Consider the following 21,695-nt stretch of genomic DNA (forward strand, 5'->3'; position numbering starts at 1 on the left):
GCACGCAACAAATTTACATTCAAAGACTATGATTTAGACGTATATTTGACAAGATCAGTTTGTAAAACTTGCCAAATATTCTATAATTAGTGTATTATTCTCCCAAGTTTATTTGAAAAGGTATAATTCCTCTATACAAATGGCAAAATCTTCCATAAAATATCCAGTAAATTGAATAAACGTTTACCAAATCATCCCAATACAGTTTGATATATATATTCAATTTGCTATTCCGTTCTTGCACAGTGATATAGTTCACTTTGCGTCATCTCATATTCTAGCAAAGGGAGATTATCTCAGCATCACCGTTACATTAGTAATAGCTCTCGTACATAAAATAGTTAGCTCGAACTGTATGATCCTGTGTGAATCTGATCTTTATATTAAAAGTGCATAAATTATCCACATATAGGTCTTATTTAAACATTAAACAGTATCAAAAACAATTAGTGCATTATAATATAACCAAATAGGCATGCAAAAAAGAATCAATAGGCAAAATATGCTTGTCTACCGTCGAATTCTAATTGCTAATATTTACTGTATTGTACATAGCTAAATTCCATTCCATTCAATTTTATTTATTTTTTAATTTTCAGCAGAAAACAGTATTTCTAACAATTGAATTGAATTAATTTGATATGACGTTGACACACGGTAATCACTCTCATGTTTTTATTTACATCGCTGTCAATCATCCGGTAAAGATGAATATTCATTACTACCCTCGGTAGTTAACGACCCTCGATGGTTAACTTTAAGTGCTTACCAAAAATGCCACATACTGAATCCTTTATAGATGGATAAAGAAAAAAAATATATTTTCATAAATGATCTCATAAATGAAAATAGAGAATAAAATGTGATGGACCCAACTTTTTGGAATTTTCGATAAACAGTATCCGGAAATTCGGGTCTGTCAAATTTTACCGAGTTTAATTCATTTTCAAATATTTTCTGTGCGATCAACCTTACAATTAATAGCTTTTCAAATAGCTTGTCGTATTTGAACTGATAATATTGAGACGGTGGTTAGTGATCGGTTTGTGGATATAGGTTTTTTTTTATTGGAAATTGTGTAAGCCAACATGAAATATGTTATGGGAGAACTTTTTCACAGACAATTTCTATATAATTTGTTCCATCTCTAGGAAATAAGTTCCACACTTTACCTGGTGAAAAAAGTACCGGGTTGGTGAAATTGTTGCTTACCTAGTGAAATACGTTCCAGGTTTGTGAGATTTGTTCCTCACCTGTTGAAATATGTTCCACACAATTAACAAGTCTTAAATGTGAGCACGTGTCATCAGTGAGTTTAAAGTCATTATAAAAAAACATGTATTATATTGATAATGTACTTGTAATAAATAAAAGTGTAAACATCCAATTTGGATCCTGTGGAGTAAAGCAAAAGTTTAGTAACACTAAAAATGACACTTATAAACCAGGAAAGAGTAGAATAACAAATAATCATAAAAGTAATTCCGAAAAAAACGTATTATTGTTAAAGATAAACTGTGTACTAATTTGAAAAGGACACAGTGATCAACTATATTAAAAGACCTACAGAAACAAAAGACACGCTATTAAAACTTTGCCATGAGCTTAGCTAAGTACATGTATAATTAGTACACCCATGACAGATCAACAAGAAACAAGGAAGTCGAATACCACATGAATAATAAAACATAAATACAAATTATGATACATTATCATCGCTTTTGTTTCTTCATCTTACAGTCATGCCTTCAATTGCAAATGTACCACATGCAAGCACAGTACAGCATCCAGCTTGCATTATAATTTTTTAAGTGTAACAAGAAAATATTTCGCTGTACAATATGTTAACGTTACGTATTTTCTGAGAGGTAGGTTCGCGCAGAACCTATTCATTGATTTCTGTAAAATACCTTTGTTCAAAACTAATATCACAGGAACTTATCTAATTTTTTTTTTAATTTTAATACTGAAACAAAACTCATGGAGCTGTGATTTTTGTTCCGGAACTTATTTCACATTTGGTTAAAAAATTAGTTCCGGAACAAATTTTACAGTGCTGGAACATATTTTCTGTTATATAAGTTCCGGTGGAACATAGTTCTTATGAAATTTGTTCAAGTGGAACAAATGTCACGTCGGAACAAATTTGTTTGTTACAATTAATTGCACTCCAAGCAATATGAATATATAGTGATTTTTATCCTGGTTTTTTTATTTTAGTTGTAGAAATGGTTGATCAAGGTTTAGATAGAAGGAGTCTATTAGTCACATATGATAATATAAAACTTTAAAATATATCATATGTGATATCATCCAACTTGTATTTATATAGAGTAGCTAGAGTAGCATTTCGAGATCTTTTTGCTTTGTTTTGTTAGGTTGGGCATTTGTTGTTTTATCTAAATCTGATAACATCAGAAACAAAAACAAACACCCGCATTTTCGTGCATTACTTTACCGAAATGAATAGATACCACCTTTCCGCATTTTTGACTGTTTTTCACCTGTAAAAATGGTTATAATGATATATAAGACTGTATGTCATTATAGTATTTTTTATTTGTTTTGTAGATGATATTAAGGCAGTTACTCAACAAAACAAAAAATATATGAAGTTTCCATCGCAAATATGGGCATCACCTTGCGACACATAAGCCAAAATACCACTAATGGGCCGGAATCGTTTCATTCACATTCAAACTCTTAGTTGAATGCATGTCAACAAAGCATATTTATCATTATGGACGTTTTGCAGAAGATCCAAACAACAACTTACATCAAAATTCGGTCTTTATCACCAATAGCACCAGTTCGTAAAAATTACCGCGAACGAATTGAATTCGTAGACGAATAGTTTGTGCAGGGGCCACAGTTTTACCTGGCAAACAGAAGAGGCAAACATTAAAAATTAGATGCGGAAACGTAAATAACATTTGACAAAATCAATTTAAAAACAATGCCAAAAAGAGTACTATATTATGCGGAAACGTATGAATTTTAATGAGGAAACATAGTATAATTTTGGAAAATGAAATAGGTTGTGTTAGATGACACAACAGTGCAATGAAATGGTACAAAATGTTTCCTGATTGTGAGTAATAATGTAAATCATAGAATATTTTAGCGAGGAATTATCTTTTTTGTTTATTTCAAGTTCAAATAAATAAATTAAAAATGTTAGTTACATCTCAATTTTATATTACTCCCAATTTGTTAATCCAGTCCTTTACATTGAATTTAGAGACAAAGCACCCACTCCGTTTTTGTGGCAAAAATTGTTTGATTATTTATGGAATAACTGGAGAATGACTGGAGCAGGCGCCCTTTTTGGTAGCAACTTCACTATGTACACCCCCTTATAAAAATTTCTGAAACCGCTACTACAGGCTCGCCGTCTAAGTTTTGTCAGAGAAATAATAACATGCAATGCTTTTAAAAGAGTTAAATCTATTCAAAAGTTAAACTAAACTTCATGTCTTTTTTAGAATGTTTAACAGAATGTTGGAAATTACTTTTCTCCCTAACCACGAATCCAGTAATCTAAGATTTAGAAAAAAGAGTAGAAGCTTAAGAAAAAGATTTTATTCAATCTTAACTTTTTTCTTGCATTGCTTTGATATTGTTTATTATGTACTTTTAGTAATTTGAAGGTATCAATACTCTCATTATAACGTTAACGGAACCAATGTCACTACACCAGTATACTTATTTTTGATTTTTTATGTTTATTTAACAATTCATTTTTTTTTTTCAAGTTGATAATGTGCATCTTGGCATTTCTAACTCATTCATAGAAACTCTTTGTTTGGTTTTGAACTGTATAAGTACACCTAAACAAAAGGTTAATTCATTACTAAGAACATGATTTCATCCATTCTTCACAATTAAAAAACACCATATCCTACAATTTCATTGGTCGAGAGCACTTTGCTATATTCTAAGATTTAGATTGAACTAATACAGTAATAAGGTTTATAACTATAAAAGGTCGATTGTCACACTGACCTATGAAACCTCTATGTTATAATTCCTGAATAGCTGTATGCACAAACTTGGAATTATTTAAAGCTGATACATTGTTATGTTAAAACGTAGACGGAGAAATAGAATAAAAAGGTATCTAATAACCATCACTTAAAGTGTCAATTCTATAATAATAAGCACCAATATTTATCCAAATTTGATTATTTCTCTGCACCTACCCTTAACAATAATATAAGTACCATCTTGCTCATATTCCAAATAATCATGTGTAAGAGTTGGTTCAGACAAATTTTCTAAAGCACTTGATTCAAAATCATCTTTTACAAAACTTGTTTCTTATGTGTGATTCTGCTGTCTTGGTGTTTTGGAAGGGGTAGTTAACTCTCCTGTGCTTAGAGGATTCACAGTTGAAGCCTGGTCCCCGTTGAGATTTTCCAGTGGACTGGTCTTGTGCATTCAGCAAACTTCCATACCAAGACGAATGGCCCCTCAAAATGGCTGTTGTGGATTGAAGGAAGGTGGCAAGAATTTGCAGTTGTTTCGCTGCTGGTTTGCCCTTTGTCTTTTTTCTTTCTAACGGTTCTTTTTTCAGCTCTGATTATCTTAAATTCATCTTCTGAATCGCCAGCAATTGTGCTTGCCTCTAACTGGTGAGCGGTATTCCAGTCTTCATGAGAAGTATCCGCGATCTTTGTTACCTTGTTTCTATCTTTAAGCCTCTCAGTACATGATGCACTAATGTATCTAGAAGAGTCAATCTTGCCATTGTCAATAGCCCAAAGAGCTTGGGTTAAATCTTCCAAATGTTTGGTATTACTATTGAAAGGAATTGTGTTACCTTCAAAATGCCATTTATACTGGGAGTCCGACTTCAACTTTTTGACTTGGGACTTTATACAATGGTGTGTGCCGTGGATTTGTCGCGCAAACTATTTATCATTTCGCTGACTTTGGTGTTCACTACAACTTCACTACAAAAATGCAGCATTGGATATAAACCTATTGTATTTCTTTAATTTATAGGTTGTTTTTTTCTCATTTTGTATATACATTCGGCTGGGTTTTTTTTTTTTTTTTTGTTGTTGTTGTTTGAATTGATTTATCATATAATGCTAGTATATTTTGAACTCTTTATAGCTTACTTTTTCAGCATTGAACCTATGGTTGCTTTCTTCACTATATTGTGTCTTGGGTGGTAAGATGTCTCATTTGGAACTCATACCTCATCTTTATATTTCCATATACAAAGTAGTTTTTAGAAAACCTTAACGGGCAATATGGCACCCACTAGGATCCAGAGGACGTAATTGATTGAAGATATTTCACATAAGTATTGGACAACAGCCCAACGATAAAATACCTCCGATAAAGAAATAACGTTTATCAAAAAAGAAAAATGCCATCGAATTACGATTATCACCCGAAATTTTTTTACGACAGTTTTCTCAGCGCTTAGACAATTATAGTGCATCATTACGAATCAAATATGATAATAATGGTATAGAAAAACGTTGCAGCTGAATAACTCTTGACGACAACAGCTACATTAGAGAATAATGACTGAAAAGATTTTACCTATTTCTGCCGTCGCTTATTGAAATTGTTAATAACGATTATCAGTTTAACATAAGTGTTTATGGAGTTCAACTAATTTTTATTTTGAATTTTTGGTACTTTTGGTTTAAAGTTATTTTAATTATGCAAATATGCTTTTTTTTTTGTTTTTTTTTGCTTCTTTATTCTTGTTTTATCTTTATTATTCGCTCTCTTTAAAAATTCAGCATATAAGCAATTATGATGATAATGGTAAAGAAAACCCTTGCAGCTGAGTAACTCTTGACAACAACATGTCCATTTGAGAAAAATGACTTAAAAGATTTTACCTATGTCTGCCGTCGCCTAGTGAAATCGTTAATAACGATCATCAGTTTAACAGAAGTGTTTATGGAGATCAACTAAAATATTTATTTTAATTTTTGGTACTTTCGGTTTAAAGTTATTTGAATTATGCAAATATGTTTTTATTTTTTGCTGCTTTATTCTTGTTTTATCTTTACTTTTCGCTCTCCTTTAAAATTAAGCATATAATTAATCCATTTTTGTATTATTTTGCCTATTTTTCTCTTTACTTGTTTTTTGTCCCTTTTTCTATACTTTATTTTTGCCAACTATTCTTTATTGATATTTCTGAAACCCCATCCATAACCTCTACCATAAGAGACATCTAATAAATGTTTCATATTTATTGATGAAGGAATGTGATATGATTAAATAAAAGAGGGGCGAAAGATACTAGAGTCACAGTCAAACTCATAGATCTAAAAAAACTGACAACGCCATGACAAAAAGGGAAAAAGACAAGACACAACCTAAAAAAACTAGTTTAAGCAACAGGAACCCATCAAAAAACTGGAGGTGATCTCAGGTGCTTCGCAAGGGTAAGCAGATACTGCTTCACAGGTGGCAACCTTCGTGATGGTCGTGTTATTACAAACCCGGTAAATAGTCTTTTTCGGTAGGTCACATTCGTAAATAGGGAATGGGATTATAGTTACGACACTAGTAGGAATATATTCGATATCATCTGTGAAACGGTAATTCCATAACAGTCAACCAACTCATGATGGCGTCCGTAAAATTTACGAAGTGGTGATTTCAACTTTATTATTTGGAACTCGTGGTTTAATTGGCTCCTTGTGAGCAGCAACCCTCTATCAGGGAAATCATGATAGAAAATACAAGCCAGGGAATATCGTATCCATTGGGAGATATATATACCGTGTGCAGACTATATGATTATCTGTTTCTTGTATCACTGTAAAATCGTGTTCAGCATGCTCAAGCTATTAACTAGTTGTATACGCTATTCCTGCTTTACAAGTAGCACTAATATTACAACACATGACAAGCTAAACATATATATAGACTTAATCGATGATTTTAAATTACAAATAAACAAAAAAACAGGGGATCACGCTGGGAAAAGCGTTACATATATGTCTGCAGAATTGACTTGTAACTCGGTAAATGCGAGTAATCGCAGATATGAACATAGTGTCTGTTTTTAGTGGAAATGTAAAAGAACACTCTTTCATCTCAGATATCCAAATATTCTTATTCGACTTCTTCTTCAGCAAATAAATAGTTATAAACTAAACAATACAATATGATAAATAACACAGCGTATTGTTTTGTGCAGGTTCCTACTGATGACGAATCACGATGTCAAACGCCCAACAACAAGTCTTTACCAACAGCAGATTCAGTCCAGATACTATAACCGATTCAGACTTTGAGGAAGTGACTACAGGAACTAATGAGGCCGATGAACTTAATTCATTGCAAACAGAAGATCCTGCTGATATACTACTGATCATTACGCCAAGGCGGGCTTGTCTTATCATTATTTGTTCTATGATTGCAATTGTTCTAACAGTTGTTGCAACAGTCTTTATTACAAAGGAAACATTATCCAACACACAGTGTGAGTATAAACTTGTTAAATTAGTTAATCGCACATGAACTTCCCACATATTGTGATTTTAAACATCAAACCGATGACTTTGCGTGCAATTTTAATAAATTGTTTATGTACCATACAGAAGGAAAATACAGACTTGCATATTCAATATTGAAATTTTCTATTTTCTATTTTTCGACAAGAGCTTTATGCAAAACATTTTTGATGCTGAATTGCATTTTTTTTTAGATATACTGCTTTATGTTAATTCAACAAGTAAAAAATATAACTAGTTTGCATATTATAACTTTCACAATCTTGATAGGTTTTCATTCATGCTTATTCTCAAATCCAGATGCAGAGGTAAGAAATTGTTCCTGGTCATTCTGGAGCTCTTGGTCAAAATGCAGTATAACTTGTGGTAACGGAGTACAAGTCAGAATACGGAAACAGATGAATTATACAATGCTATGTAGTTACAATGAAACATTTGACAGTCAGACCTGTTCCAGAAACACATGTGCAGGTATATTCAATATAAAACACTTTAACACCAGCTTCTGATGCAGAAACTTGTAACAAAGAAAACATGTAATTAGTGTTAATAGAGTGATCGAATGTCTAAACAACTTATTAGTATTCAAATAATATTTTGTTCCACAAACACCTGTGCAGGTATATTAATCATAAAACGCTTCATCACTTGCTTCTGATGCAGAATTTTTTAACAAAGAACTATATGTTATTAGATTTAATAGAGTGTATGATCGAATGTCCAAGCAACTTATTAGTATTCAAATACTATTTTGTTTCAATTTTGAAAACTCTGATTATGCTTAAATATTTGCAACTGGTCTTTACGAAAACAAATGTAATTCATCTTTTATTTTAGGGAATGGTAGCAACGTTTACATGACCCACAAATTATAATCGTATTTTCACATGGTGTCAAACTTTGCGCACGATGTTGGTTGGATGTTGGTAGCATGTTGAAAGGAATTCAATTTTGCTGTTATTTATATTTATTTTAATCTATATAGTAAAAGGGAATTCGTACCAACATCGTGACAACGTGTATCAATATGTTTATAATATTTGGGTCATGTAAATGTCGCATGATTTGCATTGTATAGCTCAATTGTTACATTAAATCAAAAGCTGTTGCTTAAAAATATGATCTGAAGCGCCCTGAAAGGGAATGCAGATCATGATCAACCAGTGACGCCTTTCTTGTAACTGGTTGATATGGTTTTCGAGGTTTATATTAATGCAGATCATTGATTTGTAGAATATTTGAAGAAGTTTAGGTATCCCTTTATATGGTACACTTGGTGGTTTCAATGTATCTCGATTACTTTTTCATAAGCGTGTATCCAACATTTCCTTTTTATACGACAGCAAAAAACATTCTTGTCGTTTAAAGCTATGATGTTATCGTCGTCATCGTCATCGTCAGCGTCGGTTTCGTCCAAAGACACATTTGGTTTCTGGACAATAACTTTAGTTAGGATGAATGGATTTCTAACAAACTTTACCAGAAGGTTCAATACTATAACAGGAAGGTTTGGAATTGATTTTGGGGGTTATGGTAGAAACAGTTTCGGTGAATGGATCTCTTACAAATTATACCAGAAGGTTCAATACTATAACAGGAAGGTTTGGGATTGATTTTGGGGGTTATGGTAGCAAAAGTGTAGGAATCACTGGCGTCAACGTGATGATCGTAACTGCAATTACGATCATCCCAATATGGTCCGAGTACACAGTTATCGTCCCTTGATTTTCGTTGTCCATATAGTCCCTAGTGTGCACAGTGTGTTACTTGTCATTTTTTTTTTATACCCCTTCTAAATTTATTTCTTTATGTTTTATGCTTCAAGTAGCAAGAAGGGGTATAAAATTACATTGTAAAAAAAATTGGAATCATGAATTATAATGTAAAGTAGTGATTTGGTCCAGTTGAAAAAGGTCAAAAATTAGCATTTCGGAAGCTGTCAAACGATTTCAAGACCCCCTTTACATAAAATTGTCCATATTTTGAGTTAGAGCTGATGAAGTTTTCTATAATTTTGATATAATTTGTCCCAAAAGTAGTGCAACATACTATGAAAATATTATTGAGAAAGCGCAGGTGGGATATTTTTATTTCCATTTATTGTCTAAAAGAAATGCACTACGAAAGAACTTTGTACTCGGACCATATGGCGGACACAAATTTAGGGAAATTTTAGAAGGCCGATTTTTCGACCAGACGAACGACCAGAAGAACGAAAATCGAGATCCAAAAAAATACGATGATGATCGTAACTTCGTCTATGGAATTTAGCATATTTACCTGACGATATCAGGATATTGGTATTTAGTCAATTTTAAACCGGAATTTGTGACACAATTAGAATTTTAAAATTTATAAAATGTATTACTAAATAACATGTCGAAATATATTAAGGCTTGAAATAAATATATTTTTGGATAAGTTAATGCAAGCACACGAGGTGTATAGTGTCTTATACGATTACAGGTTTGTAATGTTTAACAACCATATTATATCAGTGTGTAAACACGTTACTTATGAGCTTTGAAAGTCAAGTAGTTCGAGCATTTTTCTGAGTAAGTGTTAAAGAATTTCAAACAAATATTCTTTACTGTGGTTAGCGTTTATTAGTCGTCAGTATCTATAGATTAACAACTTGTGGTTATATTGATAATTTAGAATCTTCCTTGAAGGTGGCGCACAAATTCGCAGCTAAATAATTCCATTGATGTGTCATTTGTATACAAGAGTTATATTCCTTTAAACTATGAGTCCATGTTCAATTTCTAAAGTCAATATGTTAATTGTCTACCTTGAACAGGGTTATTTTTTATCTTATACATGCAGTTTTTTTTATTGAATTTAAAATCGTTACAAAATCTGTAATGTACTAGATACTCGTATTTTTCATTAGTTTTTCAAAGACATTTATGGATATCTATAATTTCTTTTATTTGTTTTGAAATAGTTAAAATTAATCTATACCAATATAAAGAATTATTTTGTTATCTTATAAATATGTTTTTGTTGTCTGTTAGTAATCAACCCGTGTTTATACGTAACAAACAAGCAAGTCAAATCTGCCTTCATCTTCATCTTAGAGCGATGAGACAAACTGCTCGAAATCACAGATTACAGGCACTCGTTTCACAAAAAAAATTCTTTATTTATGAATTGGATGCTTCTTTTTGTAACTTCATTTGGGTTTAAATAAACTCATCATAGAAACCAGGACTTAATTTTATATATACGCCAGACGCGCGTTTCGTCTACAAAAGACTCATCAGTGACGCTCGTATTCCAAAAAGTTAAAAAAAAAAAAAAAAAAAAAAAAAAAAAAAAGCCAAATAAAGTACGAAGTTGAAGAGCATAGAGATCCAAAATTCCTAAAAGTGTTTCCAAATACAGCTAAGGTAATCTATGCCTGAGGTAGAAAAGCCGTAGTATTTCAAAAAAATCAAAATTTTGTAAACAGTTAATTTATAAATATAACAATATCAATGATAATTCATGTCAGCACAAAAAGTGCTGTCAACTTGGCTTGTGATACTCTCGGGGAAATAAATCTCCACCAGCAGTAGCATCGACCCAGTGGTTGTAAATGAACTCATCATAGATACCAGGACTTAATTTTATATATACGCCAGACGCGCGTTTCGTCTACAACATGTACAAAGACTCATCAGTGACGATCAAATTCAAAAAAGTTAAAAAAAAATTAAAAAAAAAAAAAAAAAAAAAAAACAAGCCAAATAAAGTACGAAGTTGAAGAGCATAGAGATCCAAAATTCCTAAAAGTGTTTCCAAATACAGCTAAGGTAATCTATGCCTGAGGTAGAAAATCCTTAGTATTTCAAAAAATTCCGAATTTTGTAAACAGTTAATTTATGAATATAACAATATCAATGATAATTCATGTCAGCACAAAAAGTGCTGACTACTGGGCTAATAATACCCTCCGGGAAATAAATCTCCTAAAGCGCTGACCGAAGTACATTTTGTATGAAGCGCGGAAGCGCTTCATTCTAAAAATGTGCACACTGTCAACGCTTTTACAACCCTATGAAGTTACAAAGTTAAGCATTCAATACTTATAATTACATTTTTTAGCTATGATCATGAAAACACGAATTTTATATTAATTTTATTTAATTTACCTGTGCACTTTATTGTGGGACCACGTGTTATCATGAATGGTAATTTTTATTGAGTAATGCAATTGCTTAAGGAATAACACGTGATGTGCAGTTAGCTAATTAGAAATAAATAATGAAACATATATATAATGTAATAATTATACCTTAATATACCATTAAGTTATATAGGGGGAAATATTCTGCAACAAGTGACTAAGTCACAGAAAAAGCATCTTCCAAGTATTTATGAAATTGCTCTTTATTAAAGCAATATCTGGAAATTATTTTAAAATAACAATTTTTCCTACTTTGAGTTTGAGGTACAATATGCCGGTGAAAAACATTAATTGTGCTGTCAAGAATACACTGTTTCAAGTTGTGGTATGCATAAAAAAATGTCCAACAGCATTCGTCGTAAAGGTATTTGTTTCTAAGATCGATATGGTGTATACCATTATGCCAGAACTTAAATGAAGCAGAAAGTAACTTATCTGCTTTACTCGATCCATTAATACAAATACATGAAAGAAGTGTAATAACGCCTAACACAAACACAAAACATTACACCATAACCACCACTTTATACCAGAAGCTTCTAGCTGATGCCGAATGCTAGGGTGTAAAATTGTAATTGTGACCTACCCAAAACAATTATAATCCAGCAGATAGGTGCAATATATGAAGGAATTGTGCACTTCGTGTTCAAAGCACCAAATTTTGCTCAAACATACTTTTATCTATACTCTTTAATTTAAGATATGGCGGCAAGCTGAAAATATAGTTAAAATCCAAAATGGCGGATGCATGTTAAAATTTCAACTTTTCTTAATTCTCTCTCAATTGTTTTAGTTTTAACTACAAGACCTGATGTTTTAATTGATCTATATCACATTAATTGGTTTTCAGTATTGTTCAAGCAGCAATTAGGTGACGTTTGGTCAACTTCCGGTCAAAATTTCATGTTAAAATTCAAGAAAAATGTCTACTTTTAATTTGCAAAAAGTGAGAAGAAGGATGTAATAGAATCATGTATTTATTCATTTATTTGGAGACCATTAAAATTCAATTCATATGGTGAACAATATTGTTTCATTATAATATTTGAATGCAGATAGACATACACTTTATAAATCAAGAGTCTAAATAACAATTCAGAGATGAGCTCTCAAAGATTTAAACATATTGAGACATCAGATGATCAAAGCCCAAGTAGTTCTTCCTCAAATGTTGTAGAGGTTTGCTGGACTTTATTTTAAGTTCATTTAATATTTTTTGGAGTTTAGTGTGACATCCATTTTCACTGAACTAGTACACAATTTTGTATAGGGACCAGCTGAGGACCACCTCCAGGTGTGGGAATTTCTCGCCTCATTGAACAACCATTGGTGCAATCAGCTGTTGTCTGCTCTTTGGTCAGTGTGTTGTCTCTTTGACATCTTCCCCATTTTATTCTCAATGTTAAATGTTTAATTTGTCAAAATATGACAGACGAATAGCTGCAATGCCCTACACCCCCAAAGTGTATAAATATTAGTGCCGGATATGTTACTTTGGCGGAAAATCTTGTTAAATACATAGAACTTCGATGTTAACCGTCTATGACCAATCTGTATACACAATATTATGGCAGTGTTCTTCCTTGTACCATGCACAAAAAAAACAATGCCACATGGCATAAGGCCTGCCATTTAACACAGAACTAAAATTAGACATCAAAAAGATATAGATGATATGTAAAAAAAAAACAGGCAATCGCAGCTGCAAACCAGCTTATCATGAAAATTAGCAATGAAAGAATGTGTATGTCACTTTTGTTGTTCGTATAAATCAGATGAAAACCTCCACGAAGAAACAACACATAATGTTGATATCCCTTTTCGTCGATGTGTACTAAAGCTTCAGTACACAACTTTATTAGAGAACATCAGTGCTTGGGACCTTATTGTACAAGAAATGAAATATCATGTCCAATGACTTGCTAATCTTTATCGGCAGGCATCAAAAGTATCTAGTGAAGATGAGACTGAATAAGGAAGAGACACACGAATAAGCCATGGAATCGCATTAGCTGAATTCATCAGCTACATTGAAGATTCCATAACCGAAAAAGATTTAGCACCATTATTCAAGATGCCTTGGCGAATAAGGAATCTAGGTGTTGACATTGAAGACAGAGTTCATAGTACAAGATGAAAGAATAGAATTCTTTCATTTTACATTTATGGGTTGTTTGCCTGTGAGAGAGCTTTCACATGCTTCCAAAGATGATATAGGACCCTCGTTTCAGAAAGGAGGTGACGATGACTTTGACTCAAACTAAATGCAGATTTATAAAGCAGTAACAATTATTCGCAGCGACATGTTTATTGTTACATTTAGGTTTGACGGTAGTTTTCCAGTGCACTGTGAGGAGAATTCTGTTCCAAGATCTCTCGTAACTCTTGTTAGTTTGTTGTTGTATGTACAAGCTATAACAACCGGGTACTTATTAGCAAGAAACACTATCGATTGCTTAGATGTTAATATTCAACAGCTACAAACGAATCTTTAACGTTTACTCTCCAAAGATCCGTCAACATGCATCTAAAGAAACCTCTGTCATATGGACCTAGGAATAATGATTGACTATCAGACAAACAACATGAAATAAACCTGTTGTTAAGTCAGATTGAGATTAACAGAAAACCCATAAAAGAGGGACGAAAGATACCAAAGGGACAGTCAAACTCATAAATCTAAAACAAACTGACAACGACATGGCTAAAAATGAAAAAGACAAACAGAAAAACAATAGTAAACATGACACAACATAGAAAACTAAAGAATAAACCCCACGAACCCCACCAAAAACTAGGGGTGATCTCAGGTGCTCCGGAAGGGTAAGCAGATCCTGCTCCACATGTGGCACCCGTCGTGTTGCTTATGTGATTACAAAATTTTAATCCGGTAAATAGTCTAATTCGGTAGGTCACATTCATGAAAGGGAAGGGAATTGTAGTTACGACGTAAGGAACATATCCGATATCATTTGTGAAACGGTTATTCCATAACGGTCAACCAACTCGTGATGGCGTCCGTAAAATTTACGAAGGGATGATTTCAACTTCACCATTTGGAACTCTTCGTTTAAAAGCTTCCTTGTGAGCAGCAACCCTCTATCAAGAAAATCATGATAGGAAATGCAAGCACGGAAATATCGTATCAATTGGGAGATATATACCCCGTATGCAGGTGCTGCGAAGATGGATGATAGCTTGACAAGAAATTGCAAGACTTGCTAAAGAGTTTGAGAAGAGAGGCGAAAGATACCAGAGGGACAGTCATACATCGATTTCTTGATGAAGAGGACACAACTGACCATGAACAGAAACTAAGTGCTCAAAACTGTTTATCCATAATGTAGCTTCTGTGATAGAAGAGTTAGGAAATCAATTTCTTGAAGACAGCAACGAACTGCTTGTTCTGTATACCAATTAAATATATAGCTCCCTCAGCAGTTGTTGATACTATTCGTCTTTCGTTGAATAGAAATAGATGGACAGTACCAGTATGAAAAGTTTATCTAAGAGTCCTTTAAACAAGAAAATCCCACCCATCCACCAGCATTTAGTCTCATTTAGTTTAATACAAAGTCTTTCGAAACATTGACAAGATGTAACTATTGTAGACAATATAACGATTGACAATACAAAGAAACGTTATCAAAGGCAAACATGCTAACCACGAAACTGATAGAGTTTCTCAGGTGTAGATAAAAACAAAACAGATATTTCTGTCAAATTATAAACTGATGGATGAACACATTTTCGGGAAGATAATTATTGCTACAGTTGATACCGATGTAGTAGTACTTGTTGTGTCCTGCTTTCATGTCACAAATGCAGCTGATATTTATGGGTTTAAGGACAAGAAAACACTTCGGATGCATTTCATTTCAAGAGCTTGCTAACTTTTTAGGACAAGATAACGCATATATGCATTGCCTCTCTTCCATGCCTTCACTGAATTCGACACTGTGGCATCGATCGCTGGTTAAGGGAAAAAACAGCATAGGATACATGGATATCATTTAATGGTGTCACAAGAGCATTCATCGTTATAAGAGACCATGATTGCGTTCAATATCGTAGCAGCTAGCCTACGTAGTGCTACGTACATGTTTGTCTACAGAACTAGTAGTGTGCTAGCTGCTTTCAATATCTATGTAGCAGCTACGATAGCTTCACGTTCAATAGTCATAATTTACGTACCCCTATTTAGCCGCTACGATATTAATCGCAGCCCTGGCGAGTACTCTGAATGTCGAAACTACTATTACACAATTTATCGAACGATTCGTTATTCTGATGTATGATCAAACAAATATATATCAGAGAAGGTCAATGATATTAAACCTTTTTTTTTTGACAACATTGCTTATTTTTATTAATAAATAAAAAAAAATCCGACCATAGAACAGACAACAGCAGAAGGTCACCAACAGGTCTTCTTAAACATATGTATTTCGTCTCTAAATTACGTTTTCGTGTGATATTTTTTACCGGAAGTGAAAAAATTCTGAATAAAACACCATGAGGGTTTCAAAGAAATGATACATTATTTCAAACCATGAATACACAATAATATTATAGTCTACACAGCAAACTTTGACTACCAGTTGTGAGAATTAAATAACCATTAATCAGTTATCAAATGCATGTCCGCCTTTTGATGATAAAACCGGAAGTGGATAAAATCAAGCTTGCCTCCATATCTAATTTTGTTTAGAACGGATCAAACTATGTTTCTACCAAATTTTATGCTTTTAACACAAAGTGCACACTTATTCACCTATCTGCTGGACTATTATAACTTTTCTGAAAAAGACTATAAATGAAAACAGAACTATATCATCTTCCCATAATGATTGAATGCTAGGACAATTGCCTAGAGTTATCTTACTTTAATCACAGAGAGGGGAAAGGAAACAATTTTTAATTTAAGCCTAATTAACATTAAAACAGTTTTCCACTAACAAATAAAGTTACTTTATTGAAATATAAGGACTGTGTTAATGTTGTTAGCCTAATCTCTTAATTTTATTAGATATAATGAATTTTTATGACAATAGAGAAACATGCTATATAATAATAATGGATGATCGTAACTTGGACTTGTTTTTATAAAAAGATGATCGTAACTGAAAATGTACGATGTGTTTTTTCTTTGAATGACCATCATATTTAGCAGTCACAATATATTAGTATTACTGGAAATAGTATGATATAAAACTAGACAAAATGAGCTTTAATGATCACCGCTATTTGACAATAAACAATGAAATAAGGGGGAATTAGCAGGCTTATATGCACATGTCCTCAATATTTGTTTCTTATGAGTAATTTAGTTAACATTCAAAATGGAATACGTTTATATAAAGTTAATATAATTATCATCCTCATGATACAGTTTTAGAATACAGGCCAACATTTTCACTGAATATTTTAGAAATAACTTAAGTAATGGTAGGCATAAAGTTGTGTTTCTATCGATTTTAACTTGTTGCCTGGTCTTGTATTTTCTTAATCAAACTATGACTATTAAACATTGATAGACTACAAAGGCGGATTTAGAGGGAGCGCTAGGGTGTCTGCATCCCCTCTTTGTTGTGAAAATTTGGTTGATTATATAGGGAGTCAATGAAGCATGACTGTAGCGGGCCTACTCTAGATCTGAAGCAGTCAGTCCCCTCCCCTTTATGGAAATCTCGACATCCGTCACTGGACTACTTTGCCTATATTTACCACAGGTTGGCTATGTATGTAAAGAAGGGAAAGCTGAAATAGATGGTATACACGTTCATATTAGATTCCATGCTTTTTTCAAGCTATTAATCCTTACACATACGGTATATCCCATGTGTTATAGACGTTAGTCGAAGTTGTTTAAGCCAAAAATATCAATAACGGAGCTACCATTTGCTTTTTAAAGGGTTGGGTGAAAATTGGAAAAAAAGACAGGACAGGAGGTTTGAGAAAAAAAAAATGCCAGAAAATCCTAAATCTGTTAATAAAAAACTATAAAGTTTGAATTCCCGAAAAATACCTGGTTCTCGAAAGGCACTATTTTCCCTACAAAGTGTGTGTGTATGTGGGGGGGGGGAGAGAAAACAAATCTCTACTTCTACCAAACTGGCCATTAATATGAAATGTCCAATACCTTATCTATATAATATATATGTAATCAATATAAAGTTGTTAACCCCAAAGGTATTTTAATATTGAACTAAATAAAAATAAACAACGAAATCTCGCAAAATCATAACCATTTGTGCAGTTACCAATAGGACGTTACCCACCCTCCAGTGATCTTTTTTCACAATATTAGCTGATAATGTACACTTTTGTGCATACCAGACAGCTTTATTTATCAATAAATGCTTCGTTAGAACAGACAGTTACTATCATCTTGAATAAAAGGTACGATCATCGTTGATAAAAATAAATAAAAGCTACGATCATCATCGTGATTTTTTGTATCTCGATTTTCATTCTTCTTGTTGCTTTTTAATCATAAACGAAAAAATATTTCAATGGCAATGCTTATAAAGATGTTTCCTGACATTTAACAAATCTGAAAATAAGCAGTCAAAGTGAGAAATCAGCCTTCTAAAATTTCCCTAAATTTGTGTCCGCCATATTGGGATGATCGTAATTGCACAATTGCACACGTTGACACAAGTGATGAATTAGGGGACAAAAAGGGAACCAAAACAAGCATTTATGGACAATTTCTTGTGTGTAAGGTGAAGGACCTCTCTGAAATTATATCACAAGGCTCCATATCACAAAGGGAAGGGTGGGATTGAGTATGGGTGTATTTGCCCAAAACGTTCATGAATTAGGGGCCGAAAACATTTTTTTATATTAATTTCCAGATAATAACTTATGTTTAAGTGCATGAATCTCTCCATAAAATTATTCTTCATGGTTCTGTACAACAAAAGTAAGGCTGGGATTAAGTGGGGGTGGGGGTGAATTACTTCAACAACAACAAAAGTTTGAGGAGATTTTTCTCCAATTTTTTCAGGGGGTTAATGTTTTCTAAAAGAAAATTGAATTTCATATAGTTGCTCCGTATTGAGTAATAGTAAGTAATATTCAATCCACAGTATTGGGCAAAAGCAAAAAAAACTTCAATTGCACAATATTGCGCAATATCGCTAACACAGTATTGGGCAATAGCAATAAATCTTACATGGCACAGTTTTGCGCATTAGAAAAAAATCTTAATTTTTAAGGACAGCGCAATAGCTTAAAAAGTTCAACTGCTCAGTAAATCGTAATTGCACAGTATTATCCAGTCTTAAATTTCACAGTATTGTACAATAGCATAAATGTCTTCATTTGCACAGTATTATGCAATAGCAAGAAATCTTAAATTGCACAGTATTACACAATAACATAGTTTTGTGCAATAGCAAAAAATCTTCAATTGCAAAGTATTGCACAAAAGCAAGAAACCTTCAATTGCACAGTATTGCACAATAGCAAGAAATCTTCAATTGCACAGCCTTGAGGAATTGCAAGAAATCTTCAATTGCACAGCCTTGAGCAATTGCAAGAAATCTTCAATTGCACTGTATTGTGCAATAACAAAAAATATTCAATTGCACAGTATTGCGCAATAGCAAGAAATCTTCAATTGCACGGTATTACGCAATAGCAAGAGATCTTTAATTGCAAAATTAAAGTATTGTGCAATAGCACAGTATTTTATGATAGCTAAAATCCTCAATTGCACAGTATTGCGCAATAGCAAGAAATCTCTACTTGAAAATAAATACAAATGTTTTAACAAATTTCAATGTAATAAATTCAACGTGTTCAATTTTTGGGGTGTTCTAGCCTTAAACACGGAGCACCAACCTGACTTAACCGAGTTTCATCCTACATAAAAGAGGTAACTTAATCATGTTAATCAAGGTTAAAGAGTCAAAAATGATTAGCATCTGTAGAAAAGAGCGAAAAACTTAGTATTTATAAGAATATAAAATTAGAATTTAGGTTTGAACATTATTTCGATTGTTGTTATAATTCACACTAAATTGCTTAGTGGAACATAGAAAAAGGAAGATATTCTGACATGGCTATAGAGTTACGTCAAACACTTTATGCAAATGGTGTAATATGCAGTGTGTTGAAAACGAATACCACTTTTCATTAGAATGCCCTGCCTTTTGATCAATTAGGCCTAAATCTTTTCCAAAATGCTATTGTTCGTGGTGGTTCGTGTTGTTTATTCTTTAGTTTTCTATGTTGTGTCATGTTTACTATTGTTTTTCTGTTTGTCTTTTTCATTTTTAACCATGGCGTTGTCAGTTTGTTTTAGATTGATGAGTTTGACTGTCCCTTTGGTATCTTTCGTCCCTCTTTTGTTCTTTGTCAAATATTACTAAATTACAGTATTAATTTAAGTTAATGTCTGTTTCACACATTAAAAATTGGGTAAATACATAAAATATGCCCGGTTAATCAAATCACATATTGTTACTTAATGTAATTTGTTTTCTTTTAATGATTTATATGGATTGATCTCAGCTGTTTATCATTTGTCATGTTGTAAATATGTTTTCGTTGCTATAGCATGTATATGCTTTTTGCAATAAAATTTTCTTTCATTCATGCATTCAGTTTTTCTAGAGGCATATAATCTTGGATTTACGATGAGTTATGAACCACTGTTATCTTCTTCTTGAAAAAGTTAAGGAAGGATTATAAAATAATTTTCATTTTGTTACTTTGTCCACGTCCATAATTACATTAATTAAATCTTGAATGTTATCGAAAACGAGTGTAAACAAATACAGTTCAGTTCTACTTTTCAGCAACTAAAAGTAGTATAGTAAACTACATTCGTATAGACAAACATAGTTTAAACAATATAATTAGTTATCAAAGATACCAGGATTATAATTTAGTTCGCCAGACGCGCGTTTCGTCTACATAAGACTGATCAGTGACGCTCATATCAAAATATTTATAAAGCCAAACAATTACAAAGTTGAAGAGCATTGAGGATCCAAAATTCCAAAAAATTGTGCCAAATACGGCTAAGGAAATCTATGCCTGGAATAAGAAAATCCTTAGTTTTTAGAAAAATTTAAACTTTTGTTAACAGGAAATTTATATAAAAAAAAATGACCACATTATTGATATTCATGTCAACACCGAAGTGTTGACTACTGGGCTGGTGATACCCTCGGGGACGAAACGTCCACCAGCAGTGTATAAAGTATTCGAAGTCAATGAAAAATCTAGGATTCTTTGTATTGTAGAGTTTGAGAGAATAAACACATGCTATTCAGTGTTCCAGCTATCCATTTACATCGCCTTGTTATATGGAAACAAAATGTGAAATCAAGTCCGGTTTCCATATTTATACTGAGTTTTAATAAAAATTAAATTATATACAATATATATATATCATCAAAATGTATGGAAATTTGATATGACATCAAAAATTTCAAATTATTTCAAAAGATTCTTAATTTATGTACTTATGGTAGTTATTTCATAATGTGACATTTTATTTCATTCCAGTGTCAAATGGTCAGCAGTATCAGGTAACTCTAATTAAACAAGAGGAATTTGTTATGGTTGGTGCTTCACCTGAGTATAAATGCACTGTAAATCAGAATGCTAACTTTCTGATAAACAATCCTTTGAATTGGGAGAAAAGAGGACGAGATGGTTCTAACGTTGTTATATCAGTGCTAGCCAATGTAGAGACAGGACTTGAAGACGAATATAATGTACAACTAGATGTTACAGATTTTTCCCATTCTTTTACTTTAAGCTTTCGGCAAGGTTAGTAGTAGTCCAAATAATTATGACGTCTGGCAAGACGTAGGAAGGCGTCCCAGAAAAAAAAATTAAAATAGCCTTGCCAGCCGTCATAACTATTTGGACAAGGTTAGTAGTAGAAATGATTTTTTATATTGTATATATGCATGCGCAAGTTACAAATCATTTATCAACATTAAGTTTTCATGGTTAGGATGTTGTTTCTCATATACTATAAGCAATAGATCAACTATTTT

At 32.6% G+C, this 21,695-nt stretch overlaps 1 protein-coding gene across 1 annotated transcript; it reads left to right on the forward strand.

Moving 5' to 3' along the window:
- Nucleotides 1–7,189: 7,189 nt before the first annotated feature.
- On the forward strand, nucleotides 7,190–21,467 carry LOC139510746 (uncharacterized). The gene is made up of 3 exons (XM_071297271.1): nucleotides 7,190–7,468; nucleotides 7,800–7,970; nucleotides 21,196–21,467. The coding sequence occupies exons 1-3, from the start codon at nucleotides 7,207–7,209 to the stop codon at nucleotides 21,465–21,467; spliced, it is 705 nt and encodes a 234-aa protein (XP_071153372.1). The 5' UTR covers nucleotides 7,190–7,206.
- Nucleotides 21,468–21,695: the final 228 nt, after the last annotated feature.

This window comes from Mytilus edulis, chromosome 2 (assembly GCF_963676685.1).
Source record: "Mytilus edulis chromosome 2, xbMytEdul2.2, whole genome shotgun sequence".
NCBI classification, from domain to species: Eukaryota; Metazoa; Mollusca; class Bivalvia; order Mytilida; family Mytilidae; genus Mytilus; species Mytilus edulis.